This window comes from Dermacentor andersoni, chromosome 5 (assembly GCF_023375885.2).
Source record: "Dermacentor andersoni chromosome 5, qqDerAnde1_hic_scaffold, whole genome shotgun sequence".
Classification (NCBI taxonomy): domain Eukaryota; kingdom Metazoa; phylum Arthropoda; class Arachnida; order Ixodida; family Ixodidae; genus Dermacentor; species Dermacentor andersoni.
The window spans coordinates 184,827,280-184,847,565 of NC_092818.1; the positions used below are offsets into that span (position 1 = coordinate 184,827,280).

Here is a 20,286-nt window from a genome sequence, read left to right on the forward strand (position 1 = left end):
CGCAATCGGGCTGGATTTGCGGCAACGCCCAGGCACCGGAAGTCACAGATTCTAACGCCAAGGAGCTCCATCCGAGCACAAAGTTTCAGAGGCGTTTGGATGGCGAGCGGGCTCGTCGCGGCATTTCGCGGAGGCCGCGGAATCTATAGGGAGCGCTTGGATTTAAATTATGAAACTTTATAGGTATAAAGTTCTCATAAACTTTTGATGCGAAAGGCGCATTGACATTTCCCAAGTCGTGCTTTAGATATTGAATTCCGGAACTATGCGAGTTTAATGTTGGGGCGCTATAACGCAAAACTATTCAAAACACTTCTATTCCTAAATTCAGCCATCAGCCCTCTGTGATTGGACAAATACTTTTTTGGACTACCCCCACTTCACCTGTCTTTCACGCGACGTCACGAAAAGCGCATAGGTCGGCATCTGATATGACGCGTACACAATGACTATGCATGATTTTACCGAACAAAAGAAAAAAAATTATTTCTGATTCGACACCTTTTCTCCATTACCCCTCAACTACTCCTCAAAAGTTTTCAGGCTGCACTCACTTCACCTGTCTCTCACGCGACGTAACAAAACTGCAAAAACTCACCGCGTCAAAGGGACGTGTACGCGTTAAAGATGCATTAATATAATATGCCGAACAAAACTGAATTTTCTTCTGAATAGCCGCAGGCTGCCCCTTTGTGAAAGGAATAAAATATGGCTGCCACCGATCGCTCAGGCACTGGACTCGCACCTGCCGGAGAGCACGGGTTTATTTGCTTGTAATAAAGGTTTTGGCGCACCCATGTAACGTTTTCGAGCACTTTCTGCACGTTTACGACCTTGTTCTGCCTACTATTCTTTGCTGACGATCCGTTTTAGTGTCATTGTTAAGCTTCCGTTGCATGCCGCCGCTATTGTCGACGAGCCAGCGCAAGCTAAGTAATGTAGAGCGGACCAATCGCAGATGTCGGCACCACCCTCTTCTCCGGTTATCAATTTTCAGTGCAGTGGCTCTGCCCCATCGAATCCCTCTCCACTTGAGCGTGCTCCTCAACTGAATAGCGTGGTGTCATGAGGTTTTTGATAGATAAAAATGTTTCCCAAAAAGAAATTAGTCGCCGTATCGCTTCAGTGTACTTTGAACTTTGCATTTCATTGGCCACTCTGAATCATTGGAGCAAACGGTTCAAAAGAGGACGTGAAAGTTGAAAAGACGATCCAAGACCATGCAGTTCATAGCCACCGTGCAACCACCCCCAACACAATTGCAAAGGCTGGCTAGACAAGAACGGAGGATAAGCATCGATGAATTGGCAGGGCTTGTGAACATCAGTCACGATTCGGGTCAAACCATAATTCATGAACATCTCGGGTTATCGGCTCTCGTGTGCGCAGTGGATTCCCAAGATTTTGAACTGCCGCCATAAGGCGAAGAGATTCGGCGCTCTTGACTCATCCAATCCGGTATCACGATGAGGGTGAGCACTTTTTGTCTGCAATGGTGACCGGGGTCGAATCATGGTGCCTCTACTACGAGCCTGAAACACGACAGCAAAGCTTACAGTGGAAAGATTTGAATTCATCGCCCCCAAGAAAAGCAAATGTCGTCATTTCTGCCGGAAAGGTATTGTTGACTTCTTTTTCGATCGTCAGGGGCCATTGCTGTATCGAATTTGCTAAACCTGGACAGGCTATTATTCGTTTCCGATATTGTGAAACGTTGGATCGGCTGCTTGTCGCAATCAAGAACAAACGACGTGGAAAATTGAGGAATGGGGCCATCTTGCGCCACGACAATGCCCGTCCCCACGTCGCTGATGTGGTTAATACGAAATTGGCAAAGTTCAAGTGGGAAACGCTGCAACACCCGTCATACAGCCCAGACCTGTCGCCTTGCAACTTCCACATTTTGGAGCATATGAAAAAAAAAACAGCTTAAGAGAATTAAATTCGTGTCAGACGATGACGTGAAAAAGTCAGTTACAGACTTTTTTTTTAAACAGCAACCCAAGGAGTTTTATCAGACGGGAATCCTGCAACTCGTTAGTCAGCGGGACAAATGTCTAAATGCTCATGGAGACTACTTTTGAATAAAGTACCCCGTTTGTGATATATTTGCATTGGCTCACTTTCATTTGACTCGCCCTCACATATTTTGCAGAACTTCTGCTTTCTATATGTGCTCTTTATTGCGACTATAATTTCGGAGTAATTACTCAAAATACACGACCGGTGGCAGCTGCTCCTGCGCAATACATTCTAACAAAGGACAGCGTCAGTGAGATTTTTCCGTGGTCGTTGCATACGTACAAAAATGTAAACAAGGTTCTTCAATGTCAGAGAGAGAGAGAGATGCAAATGTGAGAAAGGCAGGGAGGCTAACAAAGTTTTTTTTTTAAATATTTGTCCTCAACTTGTTCATTTCATGACCTTTGCATTTTTCCCATCAGCGCCATGCACTGCTTTGGTGGTTTCAAACTGATATAGTTTTAAAGTTCATGTGATATTTGCTTTACAGAAAGCAGAAATCTACAGAAAACATAGAAGCATTGATATCAATTATTACGGGCACAATTTTTGAGACTTACGAGTACATTCGTCTATGAAAAAATTCATATTTTACTTCTCTTGACAGTGCGTAGCGTTCAAGAATTCGTTTGCAGTATCTTTGGCAATGGCAACGCGGCTGTTATTAATGTTTAATGTATTTCATCCCTCGATAATTTATACAAGGAGGAGGTCGAGCTGCCAAGTGAGCCCCCCCCCCCCCCCCCACCCCCCCCGCTTCCGAATGAAATTTCTGGCTACGCCACTGGTAACAAGGTGTCGTAAGGGAGCGGAACATATCCCAGTGGAGCTTGCAAAAAATTTCTGCAGCTTTCTCATTTCTGCACCCTTTCGTGATGCTGTGACAAAGAAGCCGTCTGTAGTGTTCGGTTCTTCTCATTGCACTTAGGATGGGAAAATCAAATGCAGCAAAGCAGAAGTTATTACATGAGCTGATGGAGTTTGTTAAACACATATGCGGAAGCTCAACGCGGAGGAAGCTCAACGCAGACAGTTGACTCCCGTTCTTTACAGATTTTGTCACAGTTGGATGGGCTGCGCTTCATACCTAAAGTACCTACGAAACACCTGTGTATAGTAAACGTACTACTCCGCAATATTTCGTAAATAACAGGACATATTAAAGACATAGGGGCAAAGTTTCTGGCAATTGTTCGAATATTTTATATACTTTTTCTCGAATTTCTTGTCATAAGCTCATATGTCGCGATAATGGCTACATTGGCGCATTGTTCGATCATGGAATATCATGCGCAATTATATTAAGAGTTATGCGTGTCATGAAGCATATAACAGATAAACCAGCCTATAACGTATATGAGCCGACATGATATGCAAAGATTTTATGTCACCATATATATTTTGGTTACCAAGAACATATTATATATATATATATATATATATATATATATATATATATATATATATATATATATATATATATATATATACGGTCACTCATACTACTATGTCGCTCAAACTTCCGTGCTAATATAAGCTATAGCATCCGGGAGAACATACCAATAGGGTGCAGGTCAAATATAAGAAACGAAAGAAGTGTTGGAATGTCAAGCGCTTTTTATTAATGTGTCTACTTGCCTTGGAGGCACCTGTGAGCCGACAAGATATGTTCACGTTTTATGTACTGTATTGCTAGATCACGCAGAAACGAGGCGCCATCACTGGCAAACTCAGTCGATCGAAATTAAGCCCTACTACCCGGTCCGACGTACGAAGAAAGTTGGGGATCAAATTTATAATAATCTTTATTGATATCGCCACTTCGTTCCTTGAAGCAGCGCATGGCAAACGAAGAGGTGTAACACCTACACTTCGTTTTTGAGTTCATGCATGCCATCATCAGATTACAACGATTTTATAAAAACACTTTTTTACGTCCGTTTACATGGCAGTATTTAAATACGTACTGTATACCAAACCACTATTATTGCGTTAGACAGAAAAACTAAATGTAATGTTACTTCGAAAGCCTATACATGAATGGGCGACTTTAAACCGCGGCGTTGTGAGGCTTCTTGCAGAAGTTCCTCCATCAAGATTTTTGAGAGTTCGTAGTTCCGCGAATTACTGACTGGGTATTAATGATGTTGAATCTCTAATGTTTAGTCATGTTTGTTTCCGCGTGCAGTCGAAGATTCCTTTCGCTTCCACTACAGGTACACAAACGCAGCGCTTAGCGCTGTGTATACTTGTACTAGAAGCGCATATGTCTTGTTCTTTCTCTGCGTCCATGTACTAGTTAGGCGTGATCAGGCGCATTTGTGCTATCAGTGTACGTTCATGGACGCCCGACGCTCTGTACGTTGCTGTGTTAGCGTACTTGTAGTAGAAGTGCATATGTATTGTTCTTTCTCGGCGTCCGTGTACTAGTTACGCGTGATTAAGCGCATTTGCGCTATCAGTGTACGTTCATGGAGGCCCGATGCCCTGCGTGTTGGTTGTGGAGCATTAACGCAGCCTTATTTGGAGGAAGTCTCAGCAAAACGTGTAATTTATCAAAAGTGGGCCTCACAGCTTCAGTAACTATGAGCATCGTATTTCCTGAGAAAGCGCGCTGGACAGAGCGAATTAGTCCGAGGGTTCAGCGCAGATTTAATGAACAGTAGACGTGGTATCCGAGCTAATGAGTCACGCAATGAGGAAGGATGTCGGCTGCTGGATCAATACATTTTCGTGTCTAACAAACGCGGCTGCCACTTCCCGAGACCCGGAATGCATGCAGCCCTCCAGGCACACGGGAGTGACAGTGAACGGTGTACTGCCGTGGTGACGTGCTTTCCATTAATGACATTTCTTTCTTTCTTTCTTTCTTTCTTTCTTTCTTTCTTTCTTTCTTTCTTTCTTTCTTTCTTTCTTTCTTTCTTTCTTTCTTTCTTTCCCTCTTTCTCTCTTTCTTTTTTACTTTCTTTCTTTCCTTCCTTTTCTTATTTTTTTTCTTTGCAAGCTTTTTCGTATTGAGTCTTAAAGGGTGCAATGAAAAAAAGAAATGCAGAGCAAGCTAGTTGCACGCACGTGCGAAACGCGGGAGTTGCATATCTTGCTTCATTTAGAGCTTGCTGCGCTCCAGTTCGTCAGTAACTTGCCATTTTGTATGTAAGGCCGCTTAATTCGCACAGTACCGCCATGACACTACAATAGATTACCATATCCCCATAAAGGCTAAAGACACCGTCCCCATGAGAGCCAGCTATTCGCGGCTGTGTGCCTTTAGATATGCATTGCGGTTACGGCGTCCGGTCGTGACGACTCATACGTGCGCGCATTTAATCTCTTCCGGGTGCCATAAGAGCAGATATCTATCGCACTGTGCGTTAAATATGCATGTTAAAGGGCCAGACATTTCACGGTGCTTGCTCGTCATGTATACTTAATGTGGGCTCAAAGTAATTGCCGACAGCGGTGCATCAGGGGCTGAAACGTGTCCCGTGCCACAAAGTGTAAATCACGTTAAGTGGTTTGCTTCTTTAGATTCCTTGCTGCCGCTATATATTTGCTGTCTATCGCCTACGCATGTATTACGCCATTCCTTGCCGAAAATAATATGTTCTCATTGCGCCTGTAATCTTCTTGTTATTGCCCAGCGACCACGACAGAGCGACTGACTATGCTTCTCATTAAGTTATAGAATAGCGAGGATGCACTCTAGTTTGTTCAAATAAGGAAACCTACAATTTTCTTTGAATATCACATTTTTTTAACCGCAGTACTCAAGCTATATAACGCGTACAACGTGCAAGATAAACTTGCAATTTTGTGCAACTCTCGATGCACCGTTTAATTTTAATTATTATTCTAACACGTAAATATTTCGCACGTATACATGTAGAAACGTAATACGTGACCTGAAAGAAAGTCCAAATTTACGTATGTCATTTGAATGAGAAAATTTAGACCTTAAGACACGGTCTTTTTCGAATTTTGACATTCCCCTGGTCCATTCATGTATTTCAGAATTTTAGTACGAACGAGAGCTTGTAACATACTAGGGAAATTTGCCGCCGAGCAAGCACTTAATCAAATGCTATACAACTAATGGTGATGCGTACAACTGGGACTGCCTTTATTTCATGCGACGCGTAATTTCATGCAATGTTTATGAAACGGAAATGTCAGAACTTTATTTTGCTTTTTTATGCTTATACACTACACAGCTTGCAAGCTATATAGAAATGCAAACATGAAATCAGGAGAATGCACAGCCTGAATCATGCACCGGGATGTCACGGGGACGAAAGTGATGTATGATGCTTGTTGAGGGCTTTATGCGTCTCTCATGTGCGTAATTTTCTGAATCACTGTGAACATTATTTTTCTATGCCCCTTTTCTTCTTCTAGCAAAAAATCCTGTCCTATAATTTTTTCTCTCTATTTTAACATTTAAGCATAAAACCAAATCTTCTTATGCTTTTTGCCTGTTGCATATACGTTGCGCAGACTGTGCGAATGGCAAATGTATGTTAGACTCTGTTCAGAACCGCAGGTATCACAATCGGCACTGTCCGCCATTCCCATTAGTAATGTACAGGCATTAAACGCAACCCCTGTTGCCAGGTTACAGAGCAAAGAATTTTCACCCGTTCTTCACGTGTTGTGGGAAAGTCCAGTATATGAATATCAAAGGAATGGTCTTCGGACTTCTGTAGGGCATATAGACGACATAGATATGAAACAGAAGATCATGCGATCATAGCCATGCGAGCGGCCTCGATGTGCAAGTCCACGCAAGTGCTGCTGCGCTTCTTGAGGCCCACCAACGTATATGACCACACGTCATAGAATAGACGATGACCGTTTGTGCATGTGGGCGCATGCATATTGTAAACATTACTTACCTCCTTCCTCTCACCTTCTTCCCACCTTTACCGCTTCCCAACTGTGGGGTAATCAACCGGGTTCAGCCTGGTTAAACTCCGTGTCTTTCCCTTATTACTCCCCTCTCTTCTTTATCTCTTAATAGGTTTTGTCAAACAATCCAATTCTAAGTATACAAATAATTATGTTACCATGCCTAATTATTTATTGATATCTTTCGTATTCATTCGTCTCTGACTTCACTTTGCGTAATTTGCCCCAATTTCTTTTTCGCCAGATGTCCATACTAAAGAAAAGAACACGCGGGTTAAGCTGTAACTCTTTCGCTTGTGTGCCCTCGCTTGCTCAGTGGTGACTCATTAATCAAAAAGGCTTTCTTTCTGCTCATGCACTAGCTCCAGCACGAATGGAAACAAAAAATACCTAGACAATGTTTTTCTTTCATTAGGAGCAATGTCTAATGCAGAAGCCATCTGGCGTCGACACAAAAGAAAACGCAGTATTTTGTCTAGCGCGTCACTAATAATTGTGGCACTCCTGATTTCGTAATTAGCTGTTCTTCGTGGGCCAATTCCAAAAGTATCAATGAATAAGGAAAAGAATGCAGATGCTGTCCATGGCAGCACTCTTATTCATAATTTATAGTGCATAAAGAACTAAGCAGCATTTACACGTATACTCTCAATACTCTGTCTTTAGCTGCAGCAGGTAATTGCTGATGAAAATGCGCCCTAAATTCAGAACAATAAATCTAAACCAAGTGATAAGTAAACGAGAAAATGCACGGGAGAACAAAGAAAAACATGTAGAGGTGATTAAAAGCGTACCAAAACACGCAACATACATCCAAAGTTCAGTTGACAGTGTTTTCATAGCAAGTTTGTTACAGCGCAACACAAGACAAGGACAAAAGAAGGTATAGAACGACGACACGACGCTGTGTCGTTGTTTGATACCTTCTTTTATCCTTGTCTTGTGTTACGCTGTAACAAACTTACTATGAATCCCAACCAAGTGGCCCAACTTGCCGTTTTGAAACAGTGTTTTCGTGTCAGTTATTTCCTATCACTGTTGTACATACAATAACTGCAAGAATTTGCGTTTGCAGTAATCCAGTTATAAAATAAGAATGAGTCGAGCTTTTTACAATCTCCTGCCGTTTCTTTAAAATTAAATTTTTGTGAATCTGCTTATTCATCATGTAGTACCGGGTTCTCCAGTAATACCTTGCAGGAATGAGCAAAATTTAGGTTTTTTTTTTTCGCTTAACATCACCCCAATATTCATTTTATTCCTTTTTAAGATTGTCTATATTGTCTAATTACTTTTATGAAAGGCCAGGTGTGTATAACTATATCTCGCCTCTTATCCACGTGGCACCCACTGGAGTCTACTGGTCATCGCTTTCATCCACTCGACACCTCTACGCAACGGCGCCTGTTCCCTTTTCTCTCTCAAAGTGAAGAAGCGCTAATTTGTCGCTTACACGTGGAAGCTGCATTCACCAACCTGTACGTGTCCTTGCGATGGATGCCTTATAAAGACGGGTGCACTGCCTATGGTTTCGAAGGAGCTGTAGAGCCCATTCTATGCTACTGCCCGTCTTTAAAGGAATGAAAGCCTGGCTCTCCGCACCGTTTTAAAGCAGCTAGAAGGACAACCTTTCTCGTTGAACAATCTCTTGGGATCGTGGTTTCTCATATGACAGCTCCAGAAGGCCACAAACGTGCTCCGACGATTACTGATCCAGACTGAACTGAGCGACCATCTATTACTCAGCACTTCCATTACGACGGCGCCTGCATGCACTTAAAGTCATGACTTTTTATTCGCTCTCTCAGAATGCAATATCTCAATATCTCTATCTCAATATGCAAGTGGGCACGGTGAAACGGCTGCGACCATGCGGCTGACCAAGAAATTTGTTCTCGTTATGCAGGTTTTTCTGCTGACGATCACCCGTAAAACAACTTCATGCGACGTGGGTTGAGGACGCTTCGAGACCAACACAAGTCCCGATACATGGCTGCAATCAGGATCATCACTCAAGCGAGGCACGTTGAACACACCTCTTCAAGGTATGCGCATGTACGTGACGTCATGCACCACGGACAGTATAAAACCAAGACCATCGGGTTTCTTCACTAGTGGGCAAGGCGAAACGGCTGCGCGGCCATGCCGCTGACAAAGAAATTTGTTCTCGTTATGCAGGTCAGTTGTTCCTTCTCTAAAGTTAGGTGCGGATATGGGCTTTTTACTCATTTTGACCTGCCCAGACAGCTGTTTGAGTACTGCCTATGGCTGTTGCACAGTTCTTACAATTTTGCTATGTGGTGACATCGGGTCCAACCCGAAACCCATTACAGCTGAAATGCTTCAAAATATTCTGAGGGTGCAAGCCGATATGCGCGCTGATGTTGGTGAGATGAAAACGAAGTTTAGCGAGTGTGAGCAACTCATTCGTGATATCGACTTACGTCTACTATCAGTAGATCAGCTTATGAAAGAATCAAGAGAAAGCTCTGTGATAACTACAGCACTTCAATCATCGTCTGTGTCCCTTCAGAGTGCGGTGACTTTGCAAAGCAGAAAACTTGTCGGCCTCGAAGATCGCAGTCGAAGGTTGAACGGTATTGTTTATGGCATACTTGAGGAGAGCGAAGAAAGCGAAGCATCTTTAAGAAAAAGTGTTGTTAAAGAAATTTTCCAGAAAAAACTCGGAGATAAATGCAAATCTATAGCTCGCATTCACCTCATCGCCGCCATCGAGGCCAACGCCGACTAAGTGCTTAGTTTCAAGTTTACACTGAAAAGAAAGCCGTCATTCAAAATGTGAGCACGCTTAAAGGAACAAATATTTTCATCCAAAACGACTACAGCTAGGAAACACTGTGCATGCATAAACTTATTTGGGAGAGCGTTAGACATTATCGAGATAATAGGAAGCGCGTATCTCTTGTTCATGATAACTTGGAAATTGATGGTATATTGTTTGCATGGGACGACGTTAAGAACGAACATAGAGCACTACCTAAACAAGAGGTGTCCCACATTGACGTAATGCGCGCGCGGAGACAAAACACCTAAGAGTACTACATTTCAGGGCTCGAAGCCTTCTAAATAAAGTAGGAAAGCTAGAACTGTTACTTCTTCGACATGACCCACACATAACAATAATTACCAAGCCTGGCTACGCGATAACGTTAGTGATTCGGTTCTATCTCGTCCAAATATCTGTTTTCCGCCGTGATTGCCCAACTAGGGGTGGTGGCGTAGCCATAATATTCAAAAACCTGTGTTCTGGTGCTGCTATGAACCAAATAGATGGTTACAAATGTTTGTTCTTACTGGTAAACTGCTCAAGAAATCCTTTTATTGTATGTGCTGCGCAAAGACCCCCTTTAGCTTCTCCTGAATACATGTTCAAACTATGCGATTGCATGGCGGTGTCCACTAATAAGGAGGTTATACTTGCTGCTGATTTTAAGATTACTTGCATTGAATGGCGTAACCCCGCTTCATTCTTTGATGTTGACACTAACCCGTTAGCGGATATTATGATCGTGTGGTGCTTGAAGCAAACGGTTGTAGAGTATACCAGAGAAGTAGGTAGCACCTGTTCAACAACTGATTTAATCTGATCATAATGCGGCGTGTCTCTCCTTTCCGCTAGGAGTTACGAAGTCGCACAAATACCAAGAAAAATACTAATTAAGGATTTTACTAACGACCACGCCATATTGGACTATTTGTGAGACTTTTGTGATAACATGATAAGAAGCGTCACGACACTCTGGGAGGCTTTAAAAGAGACGGTTCATTATTGCATTCACAAGTTTGTTCCTGACAAATATGTTCGCACTAACAAAAACAATCCGTGGATGACCCTAGAAGCTATCCATTTACGCCGTAGGCTAAAACGAGCTAAAAAACAGAAGAACAACTAACCTAGACAGAAGCTCCTAACTAAACTTTCCGATGGCCAAGCTAAATATTTGACTAAATCCTTGCCTGACTTCTTGATAAAAAGCCCCTATAAACTCCGGCGATATCTGGAAGAGACAAATTGTGTGCCGCGTTAAATATTCGTTGACGGTTTTCGCGTGCATAAGGCCCCAAAAATTGCTGAGCAGTTTAACTATTTCGTCTGTTCCGTATTTACGACTTCCGAGCACGAGGCCCCCAACGCATGATAACTCTCTTCCAGTAATGTCTCTCGATTTTGTAACATATGAGGGTGTACTGTGTTTGTTACTTAACCTAAAAATGAAATCCTCAGCTAGTCCGGATAATATTACAAACACATTCTTGCGCACGTATGCCGGACCGGTTGCACATATTTTGACGCATGTTTTTCGTCTTTCCTTTCAAGACTCCTTAATTCCTGATTGGCGTACGGGACGAGTAGTGCCAGTGTTTAAAAAAGGCGATCATCTGAACGTCGAAAACTACAAGCTTATTTCTTGAACTTGCACGACACGTAGGCTATTAGAACACATAGTCACACATTACTTCACCTCCTTTCTTGAAGAAAACACCATATGTCGCTTTTCCAGCACGACTTTAGGAAACAATTAACAACAACGCAACTGGTCACAACAATTCACGAGTTCGCGACATCGCGTGATACGGAAAATAAAATTGAGGCTGTATTCTTGAATTTTAGTAAGGCGTTCGACCTCGTCACGCACAGCAAACTTATTTCGAAATTGCGAGGCACAGGCCTACCTGTTAACCTGGTTAACCGGATTCGTACGTACCTTTCTGATCGTATGGAATATGCACAAGTTAATGGTTGCACGTCTGGCGTTCTGCCTGTACCATCAGGAGTCCCTCAAGGCAGCGTTTTGGGACCTTTTGTTGTGTACACTAATGACATTGTTACCTCCATAGATACGTCAAAAATAAGTATAAAGCGTTTGCAGACGATTGCATACTTTTTAAAACCGTCATCACTCCCAGTGATCAACAATGCCTACTATCTAACCTCAGTGCCGTTTCCAAGGAATGTAAGGATTGCTCTATGAAACTAAATAGTGAGAAATAACTCTTCATGCGCATTACACACAAAAATGCCATCTTAATTACACGCAGTCTCTCAATAATTGTCCTTTGAAGAAGGTTGATGAATATAAATATTTAGGTATTACGATTACAAACCACTTAACATGGTCAAGTCATATTACTAAAACATGCTCATCCGCATCTATAAAGCTCGGTTTCTTGAGGCACAAAGACAGCTCCATCATAAATAAACTACTGGTCTATAATACATTAACACCTAAATTAGATCACGCTAGTGTCGTTTGGGATCCACATCTCAAGAAAAATATTAGCAAACTTGAGATGGTCCAACGAAAAGCGGTCCGTTTTATATGTAATTCTTACCAGAGAAATGACTCGCCGTCAACGGTCATGGCTAGTAATAACAGCCCTGTTTTACAACAGCAAAGAGCAATTGCTTGGCTGAAATTTCTCCAGTCACTATATTTTGGCATATTTACCAATGAACCTGAAACTTGCTCAACACATCAAATTTCCAGGCAAACTAGACATACACATGCTCATACTCTTTAACCTTTGCGCACACAAATTTTTCATGTATGCTTTTTTTGTCATCGGACTATAAGAGTCTAATGCGTGACCATTCGAAGCATTTCGTGATGGGGATAATCCTGACTTTGATAGCTGTCTACCTTTCTGTTTGTGGCTACACGGTACAAGCTGTGGTGTTTTTTCAGATTGCGTATCTGTTTGGTTGTGCTTTGCAATTTTGCACTACCCTGCTGACTTGTGATTATAATTATGTATCATACGGTATTCTACTGTTTCACTACGTTTTTTGTGTGTTCTCTGAATATTATTTGTGAACAGAAGTACAACAGTATTAGAGCACTGCAATACAGCAGAACCGACAGACTCGGTACAAACACGACAAAACAATTATAATGCCTTAGTGCAGAACCAACACATACAACCTGTCCTTCTTTCCAAGAACGATAGCAGACTGGAACAAGTTACCCTACGATGTGGCCAGCTTATCATCACCCGATTCATTTTTTTCAGCAGTCAGTTCTAGCCAATAAGCTTTGTGTGCTCGGTTATTTTATGCTTTCTTTTTCGGATTTGAATGTAACGTGTTTGCGTCTTGTTTTGTTTGTTCATGATTTGCTTCGCAGTAACCTTACTGTGTGCCTATGTGGTTCTCTGTTGTAACTGTCGCTGTTGTTTTCTTGATGGACCATTAATATGTAAAACGTCATGTACCCACTCTTACCCTGGCTACCAAAACGCGGCTGGCAGTATTGAATAAATGAATAATAAAAATAAAACTGCTTTTGTTACGCCCCCCTGCTTGGTCTTTGAACCGCAGCATGTTGTAAATAAACAAATGAAATAAATATTTTTCTGCCATTTTCCTCCCCCCAAGCGAATGGTCGACAACATGGCACTGCTCGGGATAATATGCCTGCCTTTCCTTTATCCTTTTACTTCTCTCTTTTTATGCGAAGCATATTACTAGAGCTCAACCCAGCTCCTCAGGCGCGGCGGTGTCGCCTTCAATACCACGTGACACCGTGACGTCACGACAGAGGAGAAACGGGGCTCCAACTCGCGCCGTCGCTCGCGGCGTCGCCTTCAAGGCTGACCACGTGACACCGTGACGTCACGACAGAGGAGAAACGGGGCTCCAACTCGCGCCGTCGCTCGCGGCGTCGCGGCGGTATATAAGCAGCTGCGCTTGTTTCTAGGTGGCTTTGGCTCAACTCTTGCAAGATGGGCCTGGTGGGAATCGAACCAGGGTCTCCGGAGTGTGAGACGGAGACGCTACCACTGAGCCACGAGTTTTTTTTTTCTTTATTGCCTTTTCACAAACGCAAACAAGAAGATCAAATACACGACATGTACATATTCTAAAAACACCAGCCACAGCTCGGCCAGTGTAAGGTGTTCAAAAGGGCTTCACAGAAGCCAATTGGTCTAGTACAGGAAGCCATTCCGGGGGTTCACATAGTTCTCTGAACAAGTCGCGTGTGTATATAATGCTCTCAACAAAATAGTGTCTTGCTGAGTGAGCCTGTATATGACAATGCCTGATGTCCATTCTCGTCTTCCACACGCTGTGCATGCAAAGCAGCATTAGCATATCACTCGGCGCTTCCCCTGTTTCAGCACGTGGAAGAAACCGGATTCCAAAAGGGCTTATCGGCAGTTCTTTTTTAAGTGTTCTTTGTAGGACGTCCCACAGAAAAACGGCGTCATGGCAGTCAATAAAAATATGCTCGATTGATTCTGGCTTATTACAGATTAAGCAGTTTACCGACCAAGGTACAAAAAGACCTTTGCTTTGTAACCATGGCTTTACAGGGAGAGTGTCGGTATGTAATTGAAAAAAGAACGTTTTAGCAGAGGGTCTCACTGGCATTTTTTTAACGCGCTTTAGCACATCGCGCTCAGGACCTAGCCTGTAGGCAGCTCGGTAAACCGGTAATGGTAAAAATACATCGAGAATATCAGAATACAAACGCTTTTTCGTGACATCACACAAGTATTCATATGAGAACCTTGCCTTGAGCAGGCGTACAGAAGTAACCACTTCACGCAAATAAGGACTGAGCGGTCCAGCTCCGAAAGAAACAGATGACACGACAAAGTCAGATAGATAATCATGCAATCGTGCTTGGATCACAGTTCTCAAAAACACATCAGTTTGGTCCCGCAAAAAGAAGAATCTGCTTACCAGCTGCTTGAAAAACAGGTGTGAGAGCCCTAGCCCACCATTTTTCACCTTGTGAAACAAATTGCACCGGCTTGTGCGCTCCCATTGCGATCCCCAAATAAAGGTCGCAAACACTCGGTGGATTTTTTGAACCGAAGTTCTTGCCATGGCCATCACTTGCAACACGTAGAACACTTTTGCAATTAAGAACATATTACAAACGGAAGCTCTTGCGAACATTGAAAAGTTATGGCCACCCCATTTATCGGTAGCATTTTTGACGCGTTTATTTTCCTCAGACCAATATTCATCAGCATTGAGGTAGTTATTTAGCGGGACACCGAGGTACTTTCCGGGGGAGACAGTCCAATTCATATTACAGTACACCTCGGGTGTGCTCTGCCAGTTGCCATGCCAAAATCCAAGGCATTTGGGCCAACTAATCTCGCTACCAGTTGCTGTGCAGAACACCTTAGCAACACTGACAACTTCCTGCACGCTTCTAGCATCAGTGCAAAACACGGCTATGTCGTCCGCGTACGCTAAGACCTTAACTTCACTGCTGAAAAAAGTGAAGCCTCGAATACATGGTGTTGCAAACAAACGTAAACAAAACGGCTCCAAGTATATCGCAAAAAGTAGAGGGGACAGCGCACATCCTTGTTTCACACTCGACCGCACAGGAATTGACATACTTAATTCTTTGTTGATCACTAATTTGGCTGTGCAATCATGATACACCATTTTAACACCTTCAGTAATTACAGATCCAACATTTACGTGCTCCAGCAATAAAAACAGAACTTCATGTACAACTTTGTCAAACGCTTTATGTAAATCTAGCTGAATCATAGCTACGCGGTCATGCATTGCGTCACAACATTCCAGAATACTTCTTGCTATGTGTATGTTTGTAAAAATTGTTCTACCTTTAATGCCACAGGTTTGATGCGGGCCAACGAGGGACTTAACGTTTTGGAGCCTTCTAGCTAACACTTTCATGTATATTTTATAATCTGTATTGGTCAAACTAATGGGACGGTAGGACTCAGCTGAAAGTAATTTTGCAGGATCGTCAGTTTTGGGGATCATTACTACGTGCGCTGTCCTGAAAGAGAGAGGCGCTTGCTTTTTTTCATAGCATTCAGCGATCACTCGGTGTAAAGCCAGTGCCATTTCTGCCTTAAAAAATTTGTATACGGCTGCACCCAGTCCATCTGGCCCAGGTGACTTGCCATTACCCAAGTCATCGATTGCCGCTTCAATTTCGGCCACGGTAATTTCAGATTCCAGTGATTCTCTAACCGTGTCCTCTAATCTTGGCATAAGAGTTAGAAAGTGGGCTTTGAAGTACTCGGGGTCATAAATTCTTCCTCCAAAAAGTTCGGTATAAAATTCAACAAATGCATGTTTTATCTCTTCGCTTTCTCGTGTAATTTTGTTGTAATATCGAATTTCATTTATCTCCTTATTTGCAGCATGCTTCTTTTCTTCACTTAGCACACGCTTAGTGGACGTTTCGCCCAGCCATAACTTTTCAGTGCTCGCCCTTATCATTGCGCCGCGGTACTTATCTTCGTCGATCAACTCGAGTTTCGCTTTCACCTCTCGTATTTCTTTTTTAAACGCTCCAGGCACTTCATGTTCTACCCCTAACATGTACACCAGTTCGCTGTGTAACTGTTTCTCTTGTTGCCTTTCCTTGTGACGCAATACGCATGCTCTATCGATGGCAGCAATTTTAATGTCGCATTTACACTGCTCCCACACTGATATGAAACAGTTGGTTTCCGTATGCAGGGCATTTGAAAGATACTCCTTGGCTCTCGTGACAAACAATTCATCTTGCAGCAGTTTTTCATTGAACTTCCACAGGAACCAATTAAACTTGACGCTCTTTCGCTTTTCGCCAATCGTAATCGAGACCAAACTATGATCGCTAAAACTGAGATATTGTGTTTCATAAGAGGAACACAGTGGTACAAACTTCGCCGGTACGTATATTCTATCAAGCCTCGCATGGGAATCACCTTGAAAGTGCGTATACCGTACTTGGCCATCTCGCGTCATTGCATAACCAATGTCCTCAAGCTCTCTCTCAATTACTATCGCGTTCAATAGTTCAGCGCTTCTATCGCGTACTTTGAGGCTCGTCGTTTTATCTTCAGCTGTACAGACGCAGTTGAAATCCCCAAGAAACACAACATGTCGTTCTGTTTTCAAAAATCCTTCAGCATACTTAAAAAAAATTTCGCGTTCATGAATTTTGTTCGGTGCATAGATGCACACAGCGCGCCACAGTAGACCAGCAAAAATAAAATCACATGCGACAAGTCTCCCACTTTCGCAGGTGGACACTTTTTCTACAACCGATATGCTATTGCGAATAAAAATGACGCAGCCTCCTGACCGTCCAACAGCATGGCACACACATACACTGTATCTAGATCGAAAAACTTGAACCATCTGTTCTGTTTGCTCCTCACTCTCAATTTTTGTTTCTTGTACAGCCAGAAGGTCAACGTCATTCTCTAAAAGCATGCGACTAATCTGGCACTGCCGCCTGCGCGAACACATTCCTCGCACATTCAATGTCGCAACGCGTAGGCTAGATTTAAAGTTAGACGCCATCTCATGGGGTTGCTTGGCCAAGCGTCCTACTCACATCGAAGCTGTGGGGTTCTTGTGGTCATCGTTGAAGGCTACTGGAACGGGTCCTCCGCTAGGGCGGAGGCGTTTTAGGGGCCACCCTACTGCCAGGCGGCACGTTCGACTTCGGTTTAAGCATAGACCGCCGCGTAGTCGATGCCTTCGTTGGAGGTTCGCCGGTGCCTGACGCAGTAGTTATTCCTGTATTGCCAGTGTCTTCGTGAGCACGCTTTGCAGCGATGCTTCCGGTCATAAGCATCTCGACGTCCGTTGCTTCCTGGCCGACTTCTTGCGGCAGTGACGATGACGCGCTTGCTGCCTTCACGCCTGCGTCGCATGTTGAAGTCTCTGGCTTCGTTTCCGGGGCTGCAGCCAAGGGCTCACCCCCCAGGTTCGCTTCCTGGACAGCTCCTGGGGAGGGTTCAAGGGGCTTTGCAGGAGTCTTCGCCACGTCGTTGTCCTCCCTGCTAGCTTCTTCGGCATCTGCGGCGTCCATCATGTGTTCGGATACTACGTCCCTTTGGAGTGGGCCTGTAACGCTGTCATAAGAGCGCACACATTGGGAATCATCGTGGCCGAAGCGACGACAGACCCCACATCGTGGAACGCGGCACTCTCGCCGGATGTGTCCGATGCCACGGCATCGGAGGCAGAGCGGCGCTCTGCCAGGAACGAAGACGAGCGCCATATCCTCAGCAACACGCAGTTGGTGTGGTAGGTCGTCCACAGTGAGGCCCACATTTAATTTCAGCGTCACCGAGCGGGTGGTTGATCCTTTGTCAATGCAGCCCTTGACCTTCCACTTGTCTCTGCTAATTTCCGTCACTTTTCCAAACGGCGCCAAAGCCACTCGCACGTCTTCGTCCGGTACGCCATGAAGCAGCCAGTATAGCTTCAGTCGGACACCTCGGTCGCGCGGGTCGATGACCATGCAGCGGTGGTCTTTAACGTTGAACGCTTCAGCTTCTAATATCTTCCTCTTGCCTTCCTCATCCTTAAACGTCACTGCCCACAGGTGATTCATTTGGTATGCCCCGAGGGCAACCACTTCCGGCAGCAACGAAAGACGTGCAAGGCTATCTCGGACATGCTCCACTCGATATGGCCTGGCTTTCACATCGGCATGCAAAAAAACGGTGTTTAAAACAGAAGCACCTGTGGGCAGATGAGGCAGAACAACCTGGTAGTCTTCAGCCGGCTTTTCAGTACACCTGATACCACGGCCCACACGGGCCGCTGAAACCGCCCCTACAAGGGAGCACATGATAGCACGTCCTTCCACTTCGGTAGCCAAGACGCGTCTGTACTGAGCCACGAGTACGATGCTTCAAAGCGGTACAAATGCGCCTCTAGTTAATGCGGTGTTGCCTTAGAAACGAGCTGTTTCTAAGGCTCAGGCGTGCATCGCTTGCTCAGGCGCACATTTCGTTGCCGCGCCGAACGCTGCGTTGCTCGACGGTCACCGCGTCCAATGCGGTGCGCGTAGTCGCTGCGCCGTAGCCCATTGTCTTACACCCCTTGGCGGGTCGACGGGAACGCTGTCGCGTTCCACTCTTGAAGGCGAAGCAGAGTAACGCATGAGTTGTTTCTTCGTCTAGCCGAACCAAATATAGCCAAGCAACAGCAGTTCACCAGGCTAAACAGTGGTTCAACAACTAAAATAAAGGCTAGTATGCTTCGCATCCTGGGCTTAACCTTAGCTAAGCCACAGTCATTTTTTTTACATCGTTGCAAGATATTAACATTTATCTGTTATCTCTTGAAACAAAAACCAGCAAGTATCGGCAGACCAGAATTTACATAGAGAGATGAGAGGTGAAAGGCAGAGAGGATAACCGGAAGACACACTTCTTATTTGCTACCCTACACTTGAGGAAGAGTAAACGTGGGACGAAATTAAGGAAGATTTGCGGAGAAAGAAAGCAAACTTTGAAAAAATAAATAGAAGGGTAGAAAGGAACGCATAGGAGCACCTAAGTTTCTGCACTAAGAGATGCGAACGTATGAACCTTAATAGTGGCTTGACCAACTTCTTGCGTAACGAGAGTACACGCCAGCATTCCAGGATTGTCTGCTTTGAAAGTGACCGGCCAAAAATGAGAAACACTGAAAAATATTGTTTGCCGAACTGATTAACGCAAGAGATGACGCAGGGAAAGATCACTATAGTTACATGCCGCGCGAACCCTTCAGAGTAACTATTATAAATGACTAAACTTTTCAAGCAGAACGTTCTTTAGAAACCTGCGCCCTGATACCACACTTTCATCTTTGTCTCCAATAAAGTAGCATACAAGTACTCCTGGTATTGTGTGCTCCATTTTACCATGAAGCACGCATTCAAAAGTACGATTTTGTTGTCTTTCACAAAGGAGTGGCATGGTGTGAATCACTGTCGCTTTTTAGCCTTGCTTGTGGCATTTAAAATTATGTAAGCGTTACTATAAACTATTCGTGTTTCCTTAGAACTTGTTCATTGTGTAATGATTATTAGCGTTTCTTTTCACCTTCACATTGCGCCAGAGCCAGAGTTCTTAGTACTATACGTCCTGAAATTCCACAATGCTAAAGTTATTTGGTTTTTGCTTACTTCCTTGTCTACACTGTTATCCGAACATCATACTTTTTTGACTACGATATCCGATGCTGAGCGGAGTTTGAAGATATATTTCGGATCCTCAAAATGCCACAATGGTTTAGCGATGCAAGACGTCTTTCTTAAGGTATTGAACTAGTGGAGGCACAGAAAAGCGCATATTGCTATAAAAGGCATCACAGATAGACAAAAAAACGCACTGTCAGTATATATATATATATATATATATATATATATATATATATATATATATATATATATATATATATATATATATATATGTTTTCAATCAGGATCTTTGAAATACCTCTCTTACAGAATGACTTCAGCAGTCTGTGTGACAGGCATTGATTCCAAGCTGGTGATGTCTCTTTGCATGGTAAACACCAGTCTGTGCTGCACAAATTATGCTTCAGCAGCATGAATA

The 20,286-nt window shown here is 43.6% G+C and overlaps 2 protein-coding genes across 5 annotated transcripts in view; both read right to left on the bottom strand.

Annotated features, from left to right (window-relative positions):
• LOC140218635 (uncharacterized) overlaps positions 1-20,286 on the bottom strand; it is a 505,865-nt gene that overhangs the window by 135,270 nt on the left and 350,309 nt on the right. The gene's annotated exons all lie outside the window — the stretch shown is intronic.
• LOC126532449 (uncharacterized) lies at positions 16,540-18,559 on the bottom strand. Its single transcript, XM_050180136.3, has one exon. The coding sequence runs from the start codon at positions 18,525-18,527 to the stop codon at positions 17,337-17,339; it is 1,191 nt and encodes a 396-aa protein (XP_050036093.1). The 5' UTR covers positions 18,528-18,559; the 3' UTR covers positions 16,540-17,336.

Coding starts and splice junctions, on each gene's coding strand:
- LOC126532449 (XM_050180136.3), bottom strand. CDS start 18,527: ATGTGCTCCCTTGTAGGGGCGGTTTCAGCGGCCCGTGTGGGCCGTGGT.